Genomic DNA, 21939 nt, shown 5'->3' with positions numbered 1-21939 from the left:
TGTGAAATATAAAAATATTAGATACAAATGTGAGGAATTATTTATAAGATCATAAAGTAAAAAAGACCTTCTGAAGGAAAAGATAAAATCCAGAAACCCTAAGGGTCACTACCTGAAAGTAATACATTACCCCTTAAAAGTGGACATATTTTTGTGTAGCAAAAGAAACTATAAACAAAATCAAAAGACAAATGACAGACTAAATACTTAAAATATAGATAACAAAGGACAAATGTTGCTAATGTACCTTAGCTCCTACAAACCAAATGAAAGAAGACAATCAATCCAATTAAAATTTGACAAAGCATTCAACAGGCAATTCCAGAAAAAAAAGTAGATCATCAGCAATATGAAAAGATCCTCAGCCTCAATGGTGTTCAAGAAAATTCAAATTAGTACAATAAAGAACACAGCATTTTGATCCATTAGATTGTCAAAAATAAAAAATACTGGTGAGACTATCAATATGGGTTGTAATGCTAATTTCTACAGCCTTTCTGGAAAGTATTATAACAATATGTATTTTAAAATTCACATAGCCCTCAATCCAGCAATCCTATTTTTTGTAATCTCTCCTACAGAAAGATAACACCAGTACATAAAGAAATATGTTCAAGGAAATTTATTTATTTATTTAAAAATATGGAATGCTACATGAATTTGCGTGTCATCCTTGTGTTGGGGCCATGCTAATCTTTTCTGTATGGTTCCAGTGTTAGTATGTGTGCTGCTGAAGCTAGCACTCAAGGAAATTTATTGTGGCCTGGCTTTGTAGACGCAAAAAGATGCACCTTACCTGAAGAAAAATAAGAATTTACCATGAGCTTTATCAGAAGACAGTTGATATATTATGGTACCATGGAGTATTATGCAACTTTTCAAAGAACGAGTTAGATATGTCTGAACCAATGGACTTTTCAAGTTCTTAAATGTCTACTTGAGGACTGTGTTTACTTAGGCAACAGAAGAAACAATTTGTATTTCATCTATTACGTAAGGAGTAACCTGTGGAAAATTGAGTTAATTGACACCATATTTCTTGTTTTTTCAGTTTTTTTAAATTGAAGTATAGTTAATTTACAATGTTGTGTTAGTTTCAAGTGTACAGAAAAGTGATTCAGTTATATATATATATATTCTTTTTCAGATTCTTTTCCATTATAGGTTATTACAAGATATTGAGTATAGTTCCCTGTGCTATACAGTGGGTCCTTGTTGTTTACCTATTTTATATATAGTTGTAAGTATATGTTAATCCCAAACTCCTAATTTATCCCTCCTCACCCCCTTTCCCCTTTGGTAACCATGAGTTTGTTTTCTATGTCTGAATCTATTTCTGTTTTGTGAATAAGTTCATTTGTATCATTTTTTTTAGATTCCACATATAAGTGATATCATATGATATTTGTCTTTCTCTGGCTTACTTCACTTAATATGATAATCTCGAGGTCCATCCATATTGCTACAAATGGCATTATTTCATTCTTTTACCGTATTTCTGATATATTCCTGTGATGTTTTAGCATTCCTTACAGAGTGGCATCTCAGGCAACTGTCCAGCTGATCTATCTCTTTACCGGGCCCAAGATGCTAGTGATTTTAGATCTGACAATAGAGGAGTAGCTCTATTGGAACAATCCTACCACAGGTAGCGTGATAAACTCTGGAAAAAACAAACAGAAACAACAAGTACCTAAATGCTCTAGAGAGTAACAGGAAGCAGGCAGACACTGAGGGGAGTCAACATTTAGAAGGGAACAGCACTGGGTTTCTCAGCTTTATGGCTTTTTGCCAGAGAGCCGGCCCCAGTCTGTGCCCTGTGAGGTAGCTAAAATTCAGGTAGATTATACACAGTCGAACTGTTTTTTTTTTTTTTAATGAAATAAAGTTAAAAAAAATTTATAATAGATACGGTTACAAGGAGGCTTAGATAGGCTTAATTTAATAGGCATAAATGACTGTTTAATTCCCCCCCAAATCAACAGGCTCAGCTAATATGTTTGCAGCATTTCACTCTTGCTCTGTATCCACAAGTTTATTTCATCTATCAGCTTCTTTTTGGTGGAGGCAAGCATGCATTGATTTATCTGTTATGCAGCAGTTGTTTATGAGAAGCCCTTATAGGAGCCGTGAGTAGTTATGGACTTTACTATTAGTAGAATCAAATAGATAGCAAACATTTTGCTATCTGCCACTGATCAAGAATAAAAAATCAGGGAACAGAAATGTCATGCTATAATTTCTGATAGACTATTAAATATTTAGAAAGGTGTATTAAAAATAGAGTTTACATATTTAAGGATAGAGTCACAAATCGTGCATGTACGTGAAATGGATTAAACTACTGGCAGATTGCTGTTAAATAAGAGCTCAGATTCTTACATCAAGTGCAGTATATACCAACAGTTTCAATTGCCTATTAATAAACAATATCCACATAACAGAGCTCATCGATATTTGGTGGTAGAGGTACAGTCAAACTGTTTTGAAGACTCAAAGGATACAGCAGCTGGAAAGGGAGGGGCATTGTCTCAGAAAGGAGAGAGCAAGAGAGGGGAGCTCCAAACCCTACCCAAACCTCTGCTGACTCTTTTTTTTTTTCTTAATTTAGCCAATGCTCCAAATTACTGTGTGATGACACCTTTGATTCTATAGACCATCTACCAAGACAATATTAGTTGGCAAAAGAGATGATTTTAGATGGTACATGGACAATGCATTAAATGACATTTAATTACATAATGAGAAAATTATTCCCTTCAATTCTCTTTTCGTCCTTGAAGTTAAATCAAACAGAAAGTTTCATTCTGGTGCGGGTGTGATTTGAACCCCTAATATCTGCTAATCTCCCTTTTCAACAGGGAGTTGGCTACAGGCTAAGGACCTTCCAACATTTGTGTTTTCTTGATTTTATGGCAAGGGATACTGGTTTTTCATTTATGGTATTCATATAAGGCTTTCATTTTAAAATAAACTTAAGTAAACAAATGACTCAAATAAAGTATTAAAAGTAAATAAAGCAGGTGAAATGCAGCCATGACAATATTTGTGACAGTGTTTTCACATGATTGAAGTTTGGGAAACACTGTGCTGATTCTTCTATTTTGAGACTTACTTTAAAACAATGGTTTTGGCAAACATTGAGATACTTTGTGCTCTTATCACAAAAATTCTCAACTTCCCTTCCTAGGCTGGGGACTCACCTGGGATGGAGTTTTCGTCAAGTCATACAGAAGGGAGAAAAATAATATAATGTGGTGAATTTTTAACAACACCGCATATATTCAATTTAATTTTTGTTTTCTGAAATCATACTGTTTCTACTTTTTTGGTGTTAAAATCCCCTTCCTTTCTTGTGAAATGATGGTGATAATATTGATAGATTTTGTTTTGCTTTTTAATGTCCTTACCTAAAAAAAATTTTAAGATTGGAAACAAAAAAATTGTACTGATCCAGAAAACACAACATTTGGGTGCATTGCTTGTCTCTCTCTTTTCACGGTATGATTCTTCTCAGTCACCTAGCAGACTTGAGTATTTCAGGAAGGGTGATATGGTCTGCAAACTCTTGAACTATACCTATATGTGGCAGACTCTGTGCAGCCTAGCTAAGGGTAAAAGAACTGGACAGAGAGTTCTGCTGCTGCTCACCACAATGGAGAAGACAGAGTTGGCAGTCTGAGCCCAGACAAAATAACTCCCTACTTTAGAAAAACACTTTTCAGAGGCAGAATAGAACTCAGAGTCTCTACAAGTATCTTTTACAATGTCTAGGGGACCATCCAGTATTACTACGCACACGAAGAAATAGGAAAATGGGATCCCCATCAGGAGAAAAGGCAGTCAGTGAAAACTGACCCCAAGATGTAGTACATGTTGAAATTAGCAGACAAGAGTTTTCAAACAGCTATTACAACTATATTCAAGGATGTAAAGAAAGGCATACTCAAAGTGATCGAACGAAGAAACTATCAGCAGAGAATTGGAAATTTTAATAAAGAACCAAATTGAAATGCAAGCATTTTGGAGACAACAGCAGAAAGAATAAATGCAACTAGTTTCATTTCCCCCTTTCTTGATTACTTGCACTTATTAGCATTAAACGCATTTTGGAGACAACAGCAGAAAGAGTCAGTGAACTGACTATAGATCAATAGGAATTATTCAATCTGAAGAAAAAAGACTGAAAAATAAAGTGAACAAACACTTAAGTGCCTATGGGATAATACCAACAGGTCTAACACATGTGTTAATGGAATCCCAGAAGAGAAGAAAAAAAGAATGAGGCAGAAAAAATATTTAAAGAAATAATGGATGAAATTTCCCCAAATTTGGTGAGACACATAAAATTACAAACTCAGGAAGCTTAGTTGACCTCAAGCAGAATAAATACAAAGAAAACTACACCTGAGCTTATTATAGTCAAGCTGCTGAAAACCAAAGATAAAGAGAAAATATGTAATTTAAGGTAATTATTAATATGATGTAATGTAATTATTACATTTAATGTACTTAATATTAATGTAATTATTAATATGTAGTTCTACCATTTTGTTATTTATTTACTGTTTGTCCCCTCTGTATTTTGCTCTTCTGTTCCTCCTTTCCTGACTACTTGCATTTATTAGCTATACTTAAGGATTCCTTTCCAATTTATTTATTGACTATTTAGCCATACATTTAAAAATTAACTTTTAGTGGCTGTTCTAGGGATGAAAACATACTGCGCATTCTTAATTTTTTACAGTCTGCTTAGAGTTGATATTTTACTGCATCTCATAAAATTTAAGAAATTTGCCACTATTTAGAACCATTTACTCTCCCCTCAGCCCCTTACTTTATGTTATAGTTGTCATAAAGATAACATCTACATGTTCATAATATGTATATCCATAAGCAGAATCTGCTTTCTGACCATAATGGATCTAAATTAGAAATCAACGACAATAAGATAGCTTAAAAACACCCAAATATTTGGAGAAGAACTCACTTTTAAATTACCCATGGCTCAAAGAAGAAATTATAGGAGACATTAGAAAATACTTTGTACTGGGGCTTCCCTGGTGGTGCAGTGGTTGAGCGTCTGCCTGCCGATGCAGGGGACGTGGGTTCTTGCCCCGGTCCGGGAAGATCCCACATGCTGCAGAGGGGCTGGGCCCGTGAGCCATGGCCGATAAGCCTGCACGTCCGGAGCCTGTGCTCCGCAACGGGAGAGGCCACAACAGTGAGAGGCCCGTGTACCGCAAAAAAAAAAAAAAAAAAAAGAGAGAAAATACTTTGTACTAAATTATAATGAAAATAGAACATATAAACATTTGGGAGATGCAGCTAAAGTATTGAATGGGGGAAATGTATAGCTTTAAATGTTTATATTATACAAGATGAATGGCCTAAACTCATACTAAGTTCACAGACACCCCAAAACACACCACCGGACGTGGCCCTGCCCACCAGAGGGACAAGATCCAGCCCCACCCACCAGAACACAGTCTCCAGTGCCCTCCCACCAGAAAGCCTACACAAGCCACCAAACCAACCTCACCCACTGGGGGCAGACACCAGAAGTAGGAACTACAAAACTGGAGCCTGAGTAAAGGAGAACCCAAACACAGTAAGTTAAACAAAATGGGAAGACAGAGAAAGATGCAGCAGATGAAGGAGCAAAGCAAAAACCCACCAGACCAAACAGCTAAAGAGGAAATAGGCAGTCTACCTGAAAATGAATTCAGAGTAATGATAGTAAATATGATCCAAAATCTTGGAAATAGAATGGAGAAAATACAAGAAATGTTTAACAAGGACCTAGAAGAACTAAAGAGCTAACAAACAATGATGAACAACACAATAAATGAAATTAAAAATACTCTTGAAGGAATCAATAGCAGAATAAGTGAGGCAGAAGAATGTACAAGTGACCTGGAAGATAGAGTAGTGGAAATAACTGCTGCAGAGCAGAATAAAGAAAAAAGAATGAAAAGAATTGAGGACAGTCTCAGAGACCTCTGGGACAATATTAAACGAACCAACATTTGAATTATAGGGGTCCCAGAAGAAGAGAAAAAGAAAGGGTCTGAGAAAATATTTGAAGAGATTATAGTCGAAAACTTCCCTAACATGGGAAAGGAAATAGTCAATCAAGTCCAGGAAGCGCAGAAAGTCCCATACAGGATAAATCCAAGGAGAAACATACAAAGGCACACATTAATCAAACTATCAAAAATTAAATACAAAGAAAAATATTAAAAGCATCAAGGGAAAAGCAACAAATAACATACAGGGAATCCCATAAGGTTATCAGATGATTTTTCAGCAGAATCTCTGCAGGGCAGAAGGGAGTGGCAAGGCTTATTTAAAATGATGAGAGGGAAAAACCTACAACCAAGATCACTCTACCCAGCAAGGATATCATTCAGATTCGACAGAGAAATTAAAATCTTTACAGACAAGCAAAAGTTAAGAGAATTCAGCACCACCAAACCAGCTTTACAACAAATGATAAAGGAATGTCTCTAGGTGGAAACACAAGAGAAAAAAAGACCTACAAAAATAAACCCAAAACAATTAAGAAAATGGTAATAGGAACATACATATCGATAATTACCTTAAATGTAAATGGATTAAATGCTCCAACCAAAAGACATAGACTGGCTGAATGAATACAAAAACAAGACCTATATATATATATATATATATATATATATATATATATATATGCTGTCTACAAGAGACCCACATCAGACCTAAGTTCCATGTAAATGGAAATCAAAAGAAAGCTGGAGTAGCAATTCTCATATCAGACAAAATAGACTTTAAAACAAAGACTATTATAAGAGACAAAGAAGGACACTACATAATGATCAAGGGATCAATCCAAGAAGAAGATATAATAATTGTAAATATTTATGCACCCAACATAGGAGCACATCAATACATAAGGCAAATGCTAACAGCCATAAAAGGGGAAATTGACAATAACACAATAATAGTAGGGGACTTTAACACTCCACTTTCACCATTGGACAGATCATCCAAAATGAAAATAAACAAGGAAACAGAAGCTTTAAATGACACATTAAACAAGATGGACTTATTTGATATTTATAGGACATTCCATCCAAAAACAACAGAATACACTTTCTTTTCAAGTGCTCATGGAACATTCTCCAGGATAGATCATATCTTGGGTCACAAATCAAGCCTTGGTAAATTTAAGAAAATTGAAATCGTATCAAGTATCTTTTCCAACCACAACGCTATGAGAGTAGATATCAACTAAAGGCAAAAAACTGTAAAAAATACAAACACATGGAGGCTAAATAGTACGCTACTAAATAACCAAGAGATCGCTGAAGAAATCAAACAGGAAATAAAAAAATACCTAGAAACAGGGCTTCCCTGGTGGCGCAGTGGTTGAGAGTCTGCCTGCCGATGCAGCGGAAGCGGGTTCGTGCCCCGGTCTGGGAGGATTCCGCAGGGCGGCTAGGCCCGTGAGCCATGGCCGCTGAGCCTGCGTGTCCGGAGCCTGTGCTCCGCAGCAGGAGAGGCCACAACAGTGAGAGGCCCATGTACTGCCAAAAACCACCACAACAACAAAAAAACCCCTAGAAACAAATGACAATGAAAACACAATGACCCAAAACCTATGGGATGCAGCAAAAGCAGTTCTAAGAGGGAAGTTTATAGCTATACAATACTACCTCAAGAAACAAGAAAAATCTCAAATAAACAACCTAACCTTACACCTAAAGCAATTGGAGAAAGAAGAACAAAAGAACCCCAAAGTTAGCAGAAGGAAAGAAATCATAAAGATCAGATCAGAAATAAATGAAGAAGAAAAGATGAAACAATAGCAAAGATCAATAAAACTAAAAGCTGGTTCTTTCGAATTTGGGTTATTTCTTGAGACGTGGATGGACCTAGAGTCTGTCATACAGAGTGAAGTAAGTCAGAAAGAGAAAAACAAATATCGTACATTAATGCATATATGTGAAACCTAGAAAAATGGTACAGATGAACCGATTTGCAGGGCAGAAATTGAGACACAGATGTAGAGAACAAATGTATGGACATCAAGGGGGGAAAGTGGTGGGGGGCAGGGCGGTGGTGGTGGTGTGATGAATTGGGCGATTGGGATTGACATGTATACACTGATGTGTATAAAACGGATGACTAATAAGAACCTGCTGTATAAAAATAAATAAATAAATAAATCAAAGCTGGTTCTTTGAGAAGATAAACAAAATGATAAACCATTAGCCAGACCCATCAAGAAAAAAAGGGAGAAGAGTCAAAACAACAGAATTAGAAATGAAAAAGGAGAAGTAACGACTGACACTGCAGAAATAGAAAGGATCCTGAGAGATTACTACAAGCAACTATATGCCAATAAAATGGACAACCTGGAAGAAATGGACAAATTCCTACAGAAGCACAACCTTCTGAGAGTGAACCAGGAAGAAATGGAAAATATGAACAGACCAATCACAAGCACTGAAATTGAAACTGTGATTAAAAATCTTCCAACAAACAAAAGCCCAGGACCAGATGGCTTCACAGGCGAATTCTATCAAACATTTAGAGAAGAGCTAACACCTATCCTTCTCCAACTCTTCCAAAATATAGCAGAGGGAGGAACACTCCCAAACTCATTCTACAAGGCAACCATCATCCTGATACCAAAACCATACAAAGATGTCACAAAAAAAGAAAACTACAGGCCAATATCACTGATGAACACAGATGCAAAAATCCTCAACAAAATACTAGCAAACAGAATCCAACAGCACATTAAAAGGATCATACACCATGATCAAGTGGGGTTTATCCCAGAAATGCAAGGATTCTTCAATATACCCAAATCAATCAGCATGATACACCATATTAACAAATTGAAGGATAAAAACCATATGATCATCTCAATAGATGCAGAAAAAGATTTCAACAAAATTCAAGACCCATTTATGATAAAAACCTGGCAGAAAGTGGTCATAGAGGGAACTTACCTCAACATAATAAAGGCCATATATGACAAACCCATAGCCAACATCATTCTCAATGGTGAAAATCTGAAAGCATTTCCTCTAAGATCAGGAACAAGACAAGGGTGCCCACTCTCACCACTATTATTCAACATAGATTTGGAAGTTTTAGCCACTGCAATCAGAGAAGAAAAGGAAATAAAAGGAATTCAAATCAGAAAAAAAGAAGTAAAATTATCAGTGTTTGCAGATGACATGGTACTCTACGTAGAGAATCCTTAAGATGTTACTAGAAAGCTACTAGAGCTAATCAATGAATTTGGTAAAGTAGCAGGATACAAAATTAATGCACAGAAATCTCTTGCATTCCCATACACTAAAAACAAAAAATCTGAAAGAGAAATTAAGGAAACACTCCCATTTACCATTCCAGGCAAAAGAATAAAATATCTAGGAATAAACCTACCTAAGGAGACAAAAGACCTGAATGCAGAAAACTATGAGACCCTGATGAAAGAAATCAAAGACGATACAAACCGAGGAGAGATATACCATGTTCTTGGATTGGAAGAATCAACATTGTGAAAATGGCTGTACTATCCAAAACAATGTACAGATTCGATGCAATCCCTATCAAACTACCAATGGCATTTTCCTCAGAACTAGAACAAAAAATTTTACAATTTGTATGGAAACACAAAAAACCCTGAATAGCCAAAGCTATCTTGAGAAAGAAAAACAGAGCTGGAGTCATCAGGCTCCTTGACTTCAGACTGTACTACAAAGCTACAGCAATCAAGACAGTATGGTACTGGCACAAAAACAGACATATAGATCAATGGAACAGGATAGAAAGTCCAGAGATAAACCCATGCACATATGGTAACCTTATCTTTGACCAAGGAGGCAAGAATATACAATGGAGAAAAGACAGCCTCTTCAACAAGTGGTGCTGGGAAAACTGGACAACTACATGTAAAAGAATGAAATTAGAACACCTCCTAACAAAAATAAACTCAAACTGGATTAAAGACCTAAATGTAAGGCCAGACAGTATAAAACTCTTAGAGGAAAACATAGGCAGAACACTCTATGACATAAATCACAGCAAGATCCTTTTTGATCCACCTCCTAGAGTAATGGAAATAAAAACAAAAATAAACAAATGGGACCTAATGAAACTTAAAAGCTTTTGCACAGCAAAGGAAACCATAAACAAGACAAAAAGACAGCCCTCAGAATGGGAGAAAATATTTGCAAATGAAGCAACTGACAAGGGATTAATCTCCAAAATATACAAGCAGCTCATGCAACCCAATATCAAAAAAACGAACAACCCAATTCAAAAATGGGCAGAAGACCTAAACAGATATTTCTCCAAAGAACATATACAGATTGCCAACAAACACATGAAAGAATGCTCAACATCATTAATCGTTAGAGAAATGCAAATCAAAACTACAATGAGATATCATCTCACCCCAGTCACAATGGCCATCATCAAAAAATCTGCAAACAATAAATGCTGGAGAGGGTGTGGAGAAAGGGGAACCCTCTTGCACTGTTGGTGGGAATGTAAATTGATACAGCCACTATGGAGAACAGTATGGCGGTTCCTTAAAAAACTAAAAATAGAACTACCGTATGACCCACCAATCATACTACTGGGCATATACCCTGAGAAAACCATAATTCAAAAAGAGACATGTACCACATAGTCAGGTCATGGAAGCAACCTAAATGTCCATCAACAGATGAATGGATAAAGAAGATGTGGCACATATATGTACCCCTCAGGTATAAAAAGAAATGAAATTGAGTTATTTGTAGTGAGGTGGATGGACCTAGAGTCTGTCATACAGAGTGAAGTAAGTCAGAAAGAGAGAAACAAATACCGTGTGCTAACACATATATATGGAATCTAAAAAAAAAAAAAAAGGTTCTGAAGAACCTAGGGACAGGACAGGAATAAAGATGCAGATGTAGAGAATGGACTTGAGGACATGGGGGGGGAAGGGTAAGCTGGGACGAAGTAAGAGCGTGGCATGGACATATATACGCCACCAAATGTAAAATATATAGCTAGTGGGAAGCAGCCACATAGCACAGGGAGATCAGCTCAGTGCTTTGTGACCACCTAGAGGGGTGGGATAGGGAGGGTGGGAGGGAAGCGCAAGAGGGAGGGGATGTGGGGATATACATATACAAGTAGCTGATTCACTTTGTTGTGTGGCAGAAACAAACACAACATTGTAAAGCAGTTATACTCTAATAAAGATGTAAAAAACAAATAGTGACTCCAGAAAAAAAAGATGGCCAAATGTTCAACCTTAGGAAACTAGATAAGAGCAAAGGGAACCCAAGGTAAATAGGAGGAAGGAAATAATAAAGAGCCCAAACCATGAAGTAGAAAACAAATGACAGAAAAATTAAAAGCAAAAGCTGGTTCTTTGGAAAGACCAATAAAATAGAGGGGCTATCATTACAAATCCTACAGACATTAAAAGGGTAATAAGGAAATATGAGTGACTTCATATCTATAAATTTTTAAAACTTAAATGGACAAATTCCTTGAAAAATACAATTTACCAATACTGGACAAGAGGAAATGTGAAACATGAATAGCCCTATGTCTTTTGAGGAAATTGAACTGGCTAGCTAAACCTGACATAAGAAAATTTAGGCTTGGATAGTTTTAGTGGCTAATTCTATTAAACATTTAAGAAAGAAATAATACCAGTTGTTCTCTATTAGAAAATAGAGGGGAAAGGAATACTTCCAAACTTGTTTTATGAGGCCAGATTAACCCTGATACTAAAAATTAATAAAGACATTACAAAAAAGAAAATTATAGACCAGTATGCCCCATGAACACAGATGCAAAAATCCTTAACAAAATATTAGTAAATTGGCAACATATAAAAATGATGATACATCATGACCAAGTGGGGCTTATCTGAGGCATTCGAGGTTGATTTAACTGTCTAGGAGCTTATGGTAGATTTATGGGAAAGAACTACAAAATTGAAACATCAGATTAAGGAAAGAATTTTCTACAGTTGCTTTCTTTTACTAATAGGGGAAAAAAAATAAGTGGTCAGATATAGCTAAAAACCACCAGACTAGGAATCAAGACTAGAATTCTAATCCTGGTTCTGCCTCCAACTCCATGTATGATATTAGAAAGGTCACTTTGCCTCTCTTGGCCTTAGTTTCCACATGGGTCCAATAATGACCTCTTAGGGTCTTTTCCAGCCTTAACATTCTAAGAGTGTATGAGACCAAGTCCTAAACTTTTTATCACAACTGCCTAAACTTTCTGCTTCAGCACCTCAGAAGGAAGAAGTAGAAAACGTGCAAGATATGCTTTCATGCACAAGTGAAGGCACCATCTGTGTGAGATTTGAAGTGCCAAGGACTCAAGGGGGACCCCTCACTTGAGAGTGCCCAAGTATCCTCAGTAAGTAGTTTTAATTTACTCTCCGAAGTCATCCGTTATGTCATTGTGCCATGAAAAGACCATGGACATTGGGTTTAGACTGAGTTGGGTTTGAATCATAGTTATACTAACTATTGAATGACCCTGAAAAAACTAACATCTTTGAATCTTAGTTTCTTTATCTCTGAAGTGGAGATAACACCTATGATTCAGAATTATTGTGAGGATTAAACTGAGATAGCATAAGAAAATTCATGAATTATAGTTGATGCTCAATAAATGTTAGCTTCAATTCCCATATCAGTAAAGAATTAGGTTTGGTTACATATAGCAGAATACACAAATAACCATGGCTCTAGCAAGACAGAGATGTGTTTATTTCTCTTTCATGTAAAAGAATTCGAATATGGGAACCCTGGATTTCATATGGAAGCTCCATGGTCAGTAGGGAACTAGATTCTGCCCATCTTTGTTCTCTACTGTCCTTACTGTGTGGCTTCCATTCACGAGGTCACCTCAAAATCTAAGAAGGCTGTTGAATCTCCAGCCATCCATTCACATTCCAAGAAGGCATTAAAAGAGAGAGAGAAAGGCAAAAGGGACATCTGGCAGCAGAATTAAGCACCATAGAGAACGTTTTTTTGGATGCCCAGCTAATGACTTCCAGTTACATCTTGTCAACCTCCTCCTCATCTCAGCATCTTGTCGCAACAGAGGCTGGGGAGTGGAATCTTTTAGTGGGGCACATTGCTGCCTCCAGATAAAATTGTGATTTTGTTACTAAGGACAACAGATATTGGGTGTGCAACCAGCAATCTCTACAACACTCCTTTTTCCTGTTACTAAGGTCACTTTTGGTTTGGAGATCATGGAATTGGCACGGAATAGCTGGTGTGGCTTCTGAATCACAAGGCACGACAAGAGAGTCAGCTCTTGTGTAGCACATGGATTTGAATTCAAAATCTAGCTTTGACACTTACTAAATAAGTGACCATGGATCACGCAAATTACCTTTTTGGAGACTTAGTTTCTTCCCCTGTAAAATGGGATCATAATAATATGCCTACCTCACAGGTTTCAGGTAAAGATTCATGAAAGCTGAATAAGTGACAGCACTCTGAGCAGAGCTGGCCACATAGCAGATGCCCAGCATTTCGTTTCTCTGAACCTGAAGTCCAGCCTGGAAATGGGCACTGCCATTGCTCAAAATGGCCCAAGGAGACAAGTGGCAGAAACTTTATGGGGAGTGGCCCTTTTGGTAGGTAGGGAAGGAAGCTTGCAAGAGGGCTAGGCTTCTAGGTTTTGTCTGCGAAGCTACTTGTAATTGCAGAAAACTATGAATATAAGTTCTATTAAAGAATAGTATAGGGCTGTGACAGTGCATTGATAGGGGGCTGGGGGTGGGTAGCAGGTATGGCTAACCTGGTGTGGAGGCCAGAGAAATCCTGAACATGGAGAACAGGTATAAGGTAGAGCAGGTAGCAGGCTCATCTCCTATTTCAGAATTCCAGGTCTGTGGTAGGCAGAGTAATGCCCCCTCCAAAGATGTCCGCATCCTAACCCCCTAGATCCTGTGAATAGGTTGTTACACAGCAAAGAAGAACTAAGGTTGTAGGTGATATTAATATTGCTAGTCAGCTGAACTTAAAGAGGCTTTCCTGGATCATCTGTGTGGGACCAATGTAATCACTAGAGCTTTTAAAAGTGGAAGGCAGAGGAGACAGTCAGAGAGAGATCTGATGAGGGAAGCAGGGTCAGAAAGATGTTGTGTTGCTGGCTTTGAACATGGAGGTGGGGCATGAATCAAGAAATGTGTGTAATTTTCTCTAGAAGCTGAAAAAGGCAAGGAAATGGATCCTCTTCTAGAGCCTCCAGAAAGGAACCAAACCATGACGACACCTTGATTTTAGCCCAGTGTGACTCATGTTGACTTCTGAAATACAGAACAGTGAGAGAAATTTGTGTTATTTTAGGCCACTAAGTTTTGTAGTAATTTTTGTTATGGCAACAGTAGAAAACTAGTTGTCGGCCTGAACCCTGATATTTCCATTTTAAAATATATTTCATTCCTTTCCACCTGCCCTGGAACCCTATCTTTCCGTCATCTCTGCTCTCTGGACCCATCCCCTGGACCTGCATCGTGGAGGTCACAGAGCTATTCAGATCCATTAGAGGAGCAGCAAAGGGAGAAGGACAAGAAGCCGGCAGGTGAGTGCGAGGGTTAAGGGAGACCTCTAGCTATGGGCTCAGACAGGCGTGGTATGGAACCTCGGGGAGCATTTACTCTCTGTGGAAGTCTGAGCAAGGGATTTGGTTTGTTTCTTCAGCGCTGACTTGAAGACAGTGATAGGTGCTACCTCAAAGTTATAAAAAGCAATGATAACTATACCATGCATTTATCATAAGAGATTATCATTAACGTTCATGTGCCATCAGGAGACCAGGTCCAGGGAATTCAGGCAGGTCACTGGAGGGTAATCAAGGGCAACGCCAAGCACCCAGGGCCAGGTGCCAGGGAAGGTGCCTCTTCCCCTTCCTGCCCCCTCCCTTTCCTGCCGGGGCAGCGGCTCAGGGAGAAAGCCCCAGGAGATGGGGAGATGGCTTGGCCAGCTGTGCTCAGCCCCCGCCCCAGGTCACAGAGGCCCGCCAGCTAACCCTTCTCCCTCCTTCCTCTCTCAACGCTCCCTCTACCTCAGGCTGCCCTTTGGTGGCCCATCCGGCTGTTTTCACGAGGAGTGGACACACGAAGACCCCTGCTTCCTACCTACTCTGAGTGAGTGATGGGGGGAGCGGGGCCCACGCGGGGAGCTGGCCGACGGCCGGACGGTGGCGGGGCGCGGGGCGGGGGGCGGTGTTCTCACTTCCCCTCCCCAACGGCCTGGGGTGCAGGTGCCGCGGGCCGAGCCCCGCCGGCGGGGCGGGCCCTGTGGACACGCCCTCGCGGCAAGTCCTCGCTGCCCGGCGGGAGGAAGCGCCAGAGCGTCGGCTGGTGCTGCGCGGAGCCGGGCGCCCCTCCCGTTCCGCGTCAGGGACGCCGCCGGGCCCGCTCCGGCCCCGGGCCCCGCGCGCAGCGAGCCGGGCACGGAGGACTGCGGCCGGCGGCATGGCAGCCTCAGGTGCGTAGGCCGGGCTCTCCTCAGCCTCTCCTCAGCCTCTCCTCAGCCTCCCCTCCGCGCGCCCTCTCGCCCGCCGCCTCTTGCCGTACGCTGTACCCTTTCGAATCCGGCTGCTTCCTCGGCGTAGCATCAGTGTTCTTTCTGTTCTTTTCTCTGTTCCTTGTCGCAAACTTCCCACCCCAACTTTCTCACGTTTCCCTTCCCAGCCTGTTGCGCGATTTTCTTCAGCCCCTGCCCGACCTTCCCCTGTCCCCCGTCTTCTAAGTCTTCTTTTCTCCCTCCAGCACTGGCCCGAGATTCTGAGGGTCGATCTCCCTGTTGTACTAACTCTGTGAGCCGAGAGTCAAGTTTAAAGTAGGTGGAGAGCCGACTTACCTCTCGGCCGGTGAAATGCTTTTCTTCGGGTCCCATCGGGCCAATAGGGGGAGCTCAGACAGTCCGAGGTTGGAGATGGGCCCTTGGGCCACCTTCCTATGCCCGCTTCCTCTACCCTCCTGGGCTTTGTTTTTGTCTAGAATTTCCATAGGACTCTAGGAACACCATTCCTTTAACTTTACTTTTCTTATGTCCTTTGCAGAACTTTGGGAACTGGGGAGAGGTGGAGGTGACTGGGTAATCGACTCATCGAAAGGTGCCAAGAGTCTCTTCCCATTAGCCCTGGGTTCCCTTCTGGTTCATGGGCGTGTACACTTGGCAAGTCACTCACTCACTGAGATACAGGACAAACACGGCAATGATGATGAGAATAGAGACAATTAATGAGCACTAACTATACAATTTAATAGACAATGTGCACCTAAATATATCCTCAGTGGTGATCAGGACACCCTAATCTGTGCTCTCAAGGAGTTTATAGTCTGTGAAGGCAAGCAATAAGTAAACAGGGAATTACTAGATGAGAAGATTAGAGTTACCATGTTTGCAAATGGGTTTACTTGTATTTCCCCATCCCATCTTATGATGTTATAGTAGAGATAACATGTGGAAACAGGATGTAAAAGCTTCTTGAAAAATAAAATATAGTTGGCTAGGAGCAGGTGCTGTTCTTGGAGAAATTGTGGGCAGATGCTAGAATGAAGAGCCAGCTCTCCCCAGATCCCCTGAGCCTTCTAATGGTGCTTTGGAAGAAAAGGCCAGTGGAGACAGTTGTTAGATTTGGTGATGCAGGCTCATTATTTACGGGAAGTGGGAAGGTAGCTGACCTTAGCCTCCTGGCTCTCTAGCTGGGCTCTGGAGGTTAGAAGAACCTGTACTGTGAATAAGGTAATAGTAGGTTCATAGTCCACACATTCCATTCGGAAGCCAATGCAGAGTTATCTAGAGGGAATCAATTCATTCAACAAATGCAGGGCTTCCCTGGTGGTGCAGTGGTTAAGAATCTGCCTGCCAGTGCAGGGGACACGGGTTTGAGCCCTGGTTCGGGAAGATCCCACATGCCACGGAGCAACTAAGCCCAAGTGCCACAACTACTGAGCCTGCGTGCCACAAGTACTGAAGCCCGCGTGCCTAGAGCCCGTGCTCCGCAACAAGAGAAGCCACCGCAATGAGAAGCCCACACACCGCAACTGAGAGTAGCCCCCGCTTGCCGCAACTAGAGAAAGCCCGCACACGGCAACGAAGACCCGATGGAGCCAAATATAAATAAATTAAAAAGCAGAAACAAACCAAATACAGTCACAGTTCTAGGTGTCAGGTGTATATTTAGTAAGTAAAACAGACATAAGCCATGACCTCATGGAGCTTATGCAGCAGTGGGGGAAGGCAGGCAATACAGTTAATAAGGAAAGTACATGATATGGTAAGTGCAGTGGAAAAACAGTAGAGTGGTAAAGTGGGTTGGGGTTATACTTTTAAAGGAGGCAGCCAGATTAGGCCTCACAGAGAAAGGGGCATTGAGCAAAGACCTGAAGGAGAGCAGGGGAGGAATCATGTCGGGGAAGAGTGCTCTAGTCAGGGGAACAATAAATGGGTGCACGTGATGTATTTATGGAACGGGGAGCAGGCCACAGTGGCCACAGTAGGTGGGTGATTGGGGAGAAGTAGGAGATAACGTCAGTGAAGCTCCCACCTCCTCCCATTGCTAGGAACAGGCCCTGGGCTGTTAAGTCCAGGAAACAGCATACTTTGGGCAGAGGAGGCAGAGAAAACCACCCTGGTCCAGTGTCCTATGTGCATCGCCCCCCCCAGTGGGCGTGGCCAAAGGGGCTAGAAGGGTGTGCTCCTATTCAGAAGGGAACTCACGCCTGGTGGCCAAACCTGGGGCTCTTTATGGGCTCTGTAGTGGCTTTGCAGATGTCTGTAACGGGTTAGAGCTGTCAAACCTGCTTGACATAAACGTCCTCTGTGGTGAGTCGCCACTCCAGGGGCTGCAAGTGGGAGTTGGGCCTCTGGAGTCCCCGGGACTCCCTGAGGTCTGGAAGTACCAGGACCCACGGTGGCAGGTCACAGTGGTGACAGTGGTGAGAGCGTCTCTTGCCAAAATGCTGTAGGCTCTGGAGTCATCCAGGCCACTCTTCTTTGTGGTTTTCCTCTTCTTCTCTTCCTTTGCCTCTTTTTTCCCTCCCCTCCCCTCCCCTCCCCTCCCCTCCCCTCTCCCCCCTCCCCTCCCCCTCCCCTCCCCTCCCCCTCCCCTCCCCTCCCCTCCCCTCCCCTCCCCCTCACCTCCCCTCCCCCTCGCCTCCCCTCCCCTCCCCCTCGCCTCCCCTCCCCTCCCCCTCGCCTCCCCTCCCCTCCCCTCCCCCTCCCCTCCCCTCCCCTCCCCTCCCCCTCGCCTCCCCTCCCCTCCCCTCCCCCTCGCCTCCCCTCCCCTCCCCTCCCCTCCCCCTCCCCCTCCCCTCCCCTCCCCTCCCCTCCCCTCCCCTCCCCTCCCCTCCCCCTCCCCTCCCCTCCCCTCCCCTCCCCCTCCCTCCCCTCCCCTCCCCCTCCCTCCCCTCCCCTCCCCCTCCCTCCCCTCCCCTCCCCCTCCCTCCCCTCCCCTCCCCCTCCCTCCCCTCCCCTCCCCTCCCCCTCCCCCTCCCCTCCCCTCCCCTCCCCCTCCCCTCCCCTCCCCTCCCCCCTCCCCTCCCCCTCCCCTCCCCCTCCCCTCCCCCTCCCCTCCCCTCCCCCTCCCCGTCCCCTCCCCTCCCCCTCCCCTCCCCTCCCCTCCCCCTCCCTCCGCCTCCCCCTTCCCCTTCCCCTCTCCCTCCTTCCCCTCCTTCATCTTTTTTTTTTTTTTTTTTTTTTTTGCGATACGCGGGCCTCTCACTGCTGTGGCCTCTCCCGTTGCGGAGCACAGGCTCCGGACGCACAGATTCAGCGGCCATGGCCCATGGGCCCAGCCACTCCACGGCATGTGGGATCTTCCCGGACCGGGGCACGAACCCGTATCCCCTGCATCAGCAGGCGGACTCTCAACCACTGTGCCACCAGGGAAGACCTCATCTTCTTTTAAATAATTTTATTGGGATGTACTTCGCATACCATACAATTCATCCATTAAAGTATACAATTCAATGGTTTTTAGTATCCTCATAGATATGTGCAACCATCATCACAGTCAATTTTAGAACATTTTCATCACCTCAAAAAGAAACTCCGTGTGCTTTAGCCATCACCCCCTTGTTCCCTCCTTCTCCCTAGCCCTAAGTTCTATTTTCTGTCTCTGTAGATTTCCCTACTCTGGACTTTCATATAAATGGGATCATATAGTATGTGACTAACTTCTTTTGTAACATAATGTTTTCAGGGTTCAAGTTCCCTTCCACTGAAGGGTAAGCATTAGTCTTTTGTTTTTTGAAAGGCGTATTTGCTTGTGGAAATCAAGGAGAATCTTGGCTCCCTGTCTTTGAAAGAACTTGGGAAGCAAGGTAAAATGAAATGGAATCAGCCTATCCGGGAATAGTCTCTAGGTTCCTGATGACGTCTCTTGTATTTACTCTTGAGAGAGAAGAGAGAGAAGCCATAAGTGATTTTCCCAAGTGGCCAAGCCTGGTTGAGTGAAAACCAGAATCCTTTCCTCCATGTGTCAGCCTCCAGGTATTTGAAGAAAGCTCTCATACCTTTTTCTGCCCACTTTCTCCAAAGCTTCTCTTATCTCCAGATCCTTCTACCATTCCTGGATTTATTAGGATGAAAGGGCTTGAAGGGACCTTTAATTTTTTGTCATCTTAACTTCCATGTGATCTTTGAGGTTCCTCAATACTCCTGCCAAGTCTCTAAACTTGAAACCTTCGGAGTCTGGAAGCTCCTCACATTAATTGTTTCCAGATCTCTCCCTATCCAAGTCACCTTCCCTATCTCACACCCCTCTTCAGTACGGTGCCCAGATTCAAACACGGGCTCCAGGATGGATGAACGGAGTGCCAGACTAAAAAGTGGTCTGGGCTGGGTAGATTGAGAAGCTCCCAAGCTCTTCTTCTCGGTTCTCTTCTCAGGTGGATTTTGAATCTTTTAAAGGAACTTTTCTTTTGGTCACTGTGTTTCTTACCACCACCATCACTCCCTGTTGCCACCAGCCAGCTCCTGCTTCTACTGTTATCCATTCCTTTCTCCTTCTATAGCCAAACCTGGTCTTTAAGCTCGACAAGGACAGAGACCCTTATTTCTGTCTAGGAGTTATGGACTCCTTGTTGATTCATGTACTTCATTTCTCTAAATAAACAAACAAACAACAGTGGGAAGAATGATTTGGCACACGTGAAGAAGTGACTTATGGTTAAAGGAAGGGACTTCTCCTTGAAGAAAGGGGTGTCCCCACATATGAGAGAGAGTCCCCGACAAAGCATTTAGTCCTGTGTTGTTACCCAGAAGGTTGTGGAGGGACTTTAACTGACACTTTGGACTTTTCTACAACTTCCCCAGCTTTCAGTTTCAACAGCAGAGCAAAGTTCAGGAAGGTGATAGATTTTGTTGTCCTCATTTACATTGAGGAAAAATTTGTTTAGATATAGTATATTGGTCTGAAGTCACACCTTGAGTTGGTGACCAAGTAGGTTGTGATGTTAACTAGTCTGAGGTACTAACCACTTCCTTCTCAAGTACTGGCACACCTCGTTTTATTGCACTTGGCTTTATTGCGCTTTGCAGATACCACATTTTTTACAAATTGAAGGCTTGTGGCAACCCTTCATCGAGGAAGTCTATTGGTGCCATTTTTCCAACAGCATTTCCTCACTTCCTGTCTCTGTGTCACATTTTGGTAATTCTTGCAATATTTCAGACTTTTCCATTATTATTATATTTGTTATGGTGATTTGTGATCAGTGACTTTTGACTATTGCAGAAGGGTTATGACTTGCTGAAGGCTCAGATGGTGTAGCATTTTTTAGCAATAAAGTGTTTTCTAATTAAGGTATGTACAATTTTTTTTAAGACATAATGCTCTCACACAGTTAATAGACTACAGTATAGTGTAAACATAACTTTTATATGCACCCGGAAACCTGAAAATTTGGGTGACTTGCTTTTTAGTGATATTCACTTTGCTGGGGTTGTCTGGAACCGAACCTGCAATATCTCTGAGGTATGCCTGTACTTTTGCTCAAAGGGGGATTGAATTTAACACTGGAACCTCAGGAATTAGACATTTTAAATAGGTTTTCCATTTTGAAGAGGTTAAACCCTTAAGCGCGTTTGATTTAAATTGTATTTTTAAACTTTTATTTTAGAAGTTTTAGATTTAAAGAAAAATTGGGAAGGTAATACAGAGAATTCTCATATATTGCACACCCGGTTTCCCCTATTATTAACCTTTAAACTTTCCTTGATGACTAGAGGTCTTTAATGGGCAGCAGGTATTGCAATGTGCTGTTAACAGAAGCCTACTGGAAGCCTATCGCGTCTTATATTAGTACTGAATTAGGGACTCCAAAAAGAGAGAAACTCCACATTTTTGTTTTATTTACTGTTTTAAAAGATTTGGTACTGTCATCCTGGGGGATATCAGAACTGTGTTGAGTTTACATTTTATATGTCATTGTTTTAACTTTGAATATGGTGATGGATGGGGGCAGGAAAGGGGGTTCCTTTCATGATGTTTTCAGAACTGAGAAGCTCAGGTCTTGCCCCACTCCTGCCTCTGACCTTTTGGCCAGGAACCGGTCAGCTAAATGTGGCCCAGGGATGGCATGTAATTGTGATAATCCACAACTTAGATGACTCCCGTTTGACAAAATTCCAAGCTTCCTTCTCTAAGTGGGAGGAAGGATCCCTATTGCATTGTAGATGTATGGCTACTTCTCTGCGCTCACCCCTTCCAAATCCCTTAGAATAATTCATTGAATTAGTGGGAGATGAGGACCCACAACAGTGGTAACCGTTATAAGAGCCAAGCATCTTTGAACTTTGATAATGGGAAGATAAGAGTTATTGCTCATAAGATTCTTGACAGGATTCCTGATGGGAGGCAGCAGGTAGCTTGGCAAGAGGA

General features: G+C 41.8%; 1 protein-coding gene and 1 non-coding gene across 2 annotated transcripts in view; one reads left to right on the top strand and one right to left on the bottom strand.

Moving 5' to 3' along the window:
- Positions 1-636: 636 nt before the first annotated feature.
- Positions 637-743, bottom strand: LOC132507675 (U6 spliceosomal RNA). The gene has a single exon (XR_009536254.1). It is a non-coding gene; the product is annotated as a U6 spliceosomal RNA (small nuclear RNA).
- Positions 744-15520: 14777 nt separating this feature from the next.
- The window catches only part of PIK3AP1 (phosphoinositide-3-kinase adaptor protein 1), a 113599-nt gene continuing 107180 nt past the window's right edge, over positions 15521-21939 (top strand). Inside the window, exon 1 of the mRNA XM_060125739.1 lies at positions 15521-15533. Within this exon, the coding sequence (XP_059981722.1) occupies positions 15521-15533 (13 nt within the window). The remainder of the gene's footprint in view (positions 15534-21939) is intronic.

Source organism: Lagenorhynchus albirostris, chromosome 16, assembly GCF_949774975.1.
Source record: "Lagenorhynchus albirostris chromosome 16, mLagAlb1.1, whole genome shotgun sequence".
Classification (NCBI taxonomy): domain Eukaryota; kingdom Metazoa; phylum Chordata; class Mammalia; order Artiodactyla; family Delphinidae; genus Lagenorhynchus; species Lagenorhynchus albirostris.
This window is presented reverse-complemented; position numbering and strand designations above follow the sequence as displayed.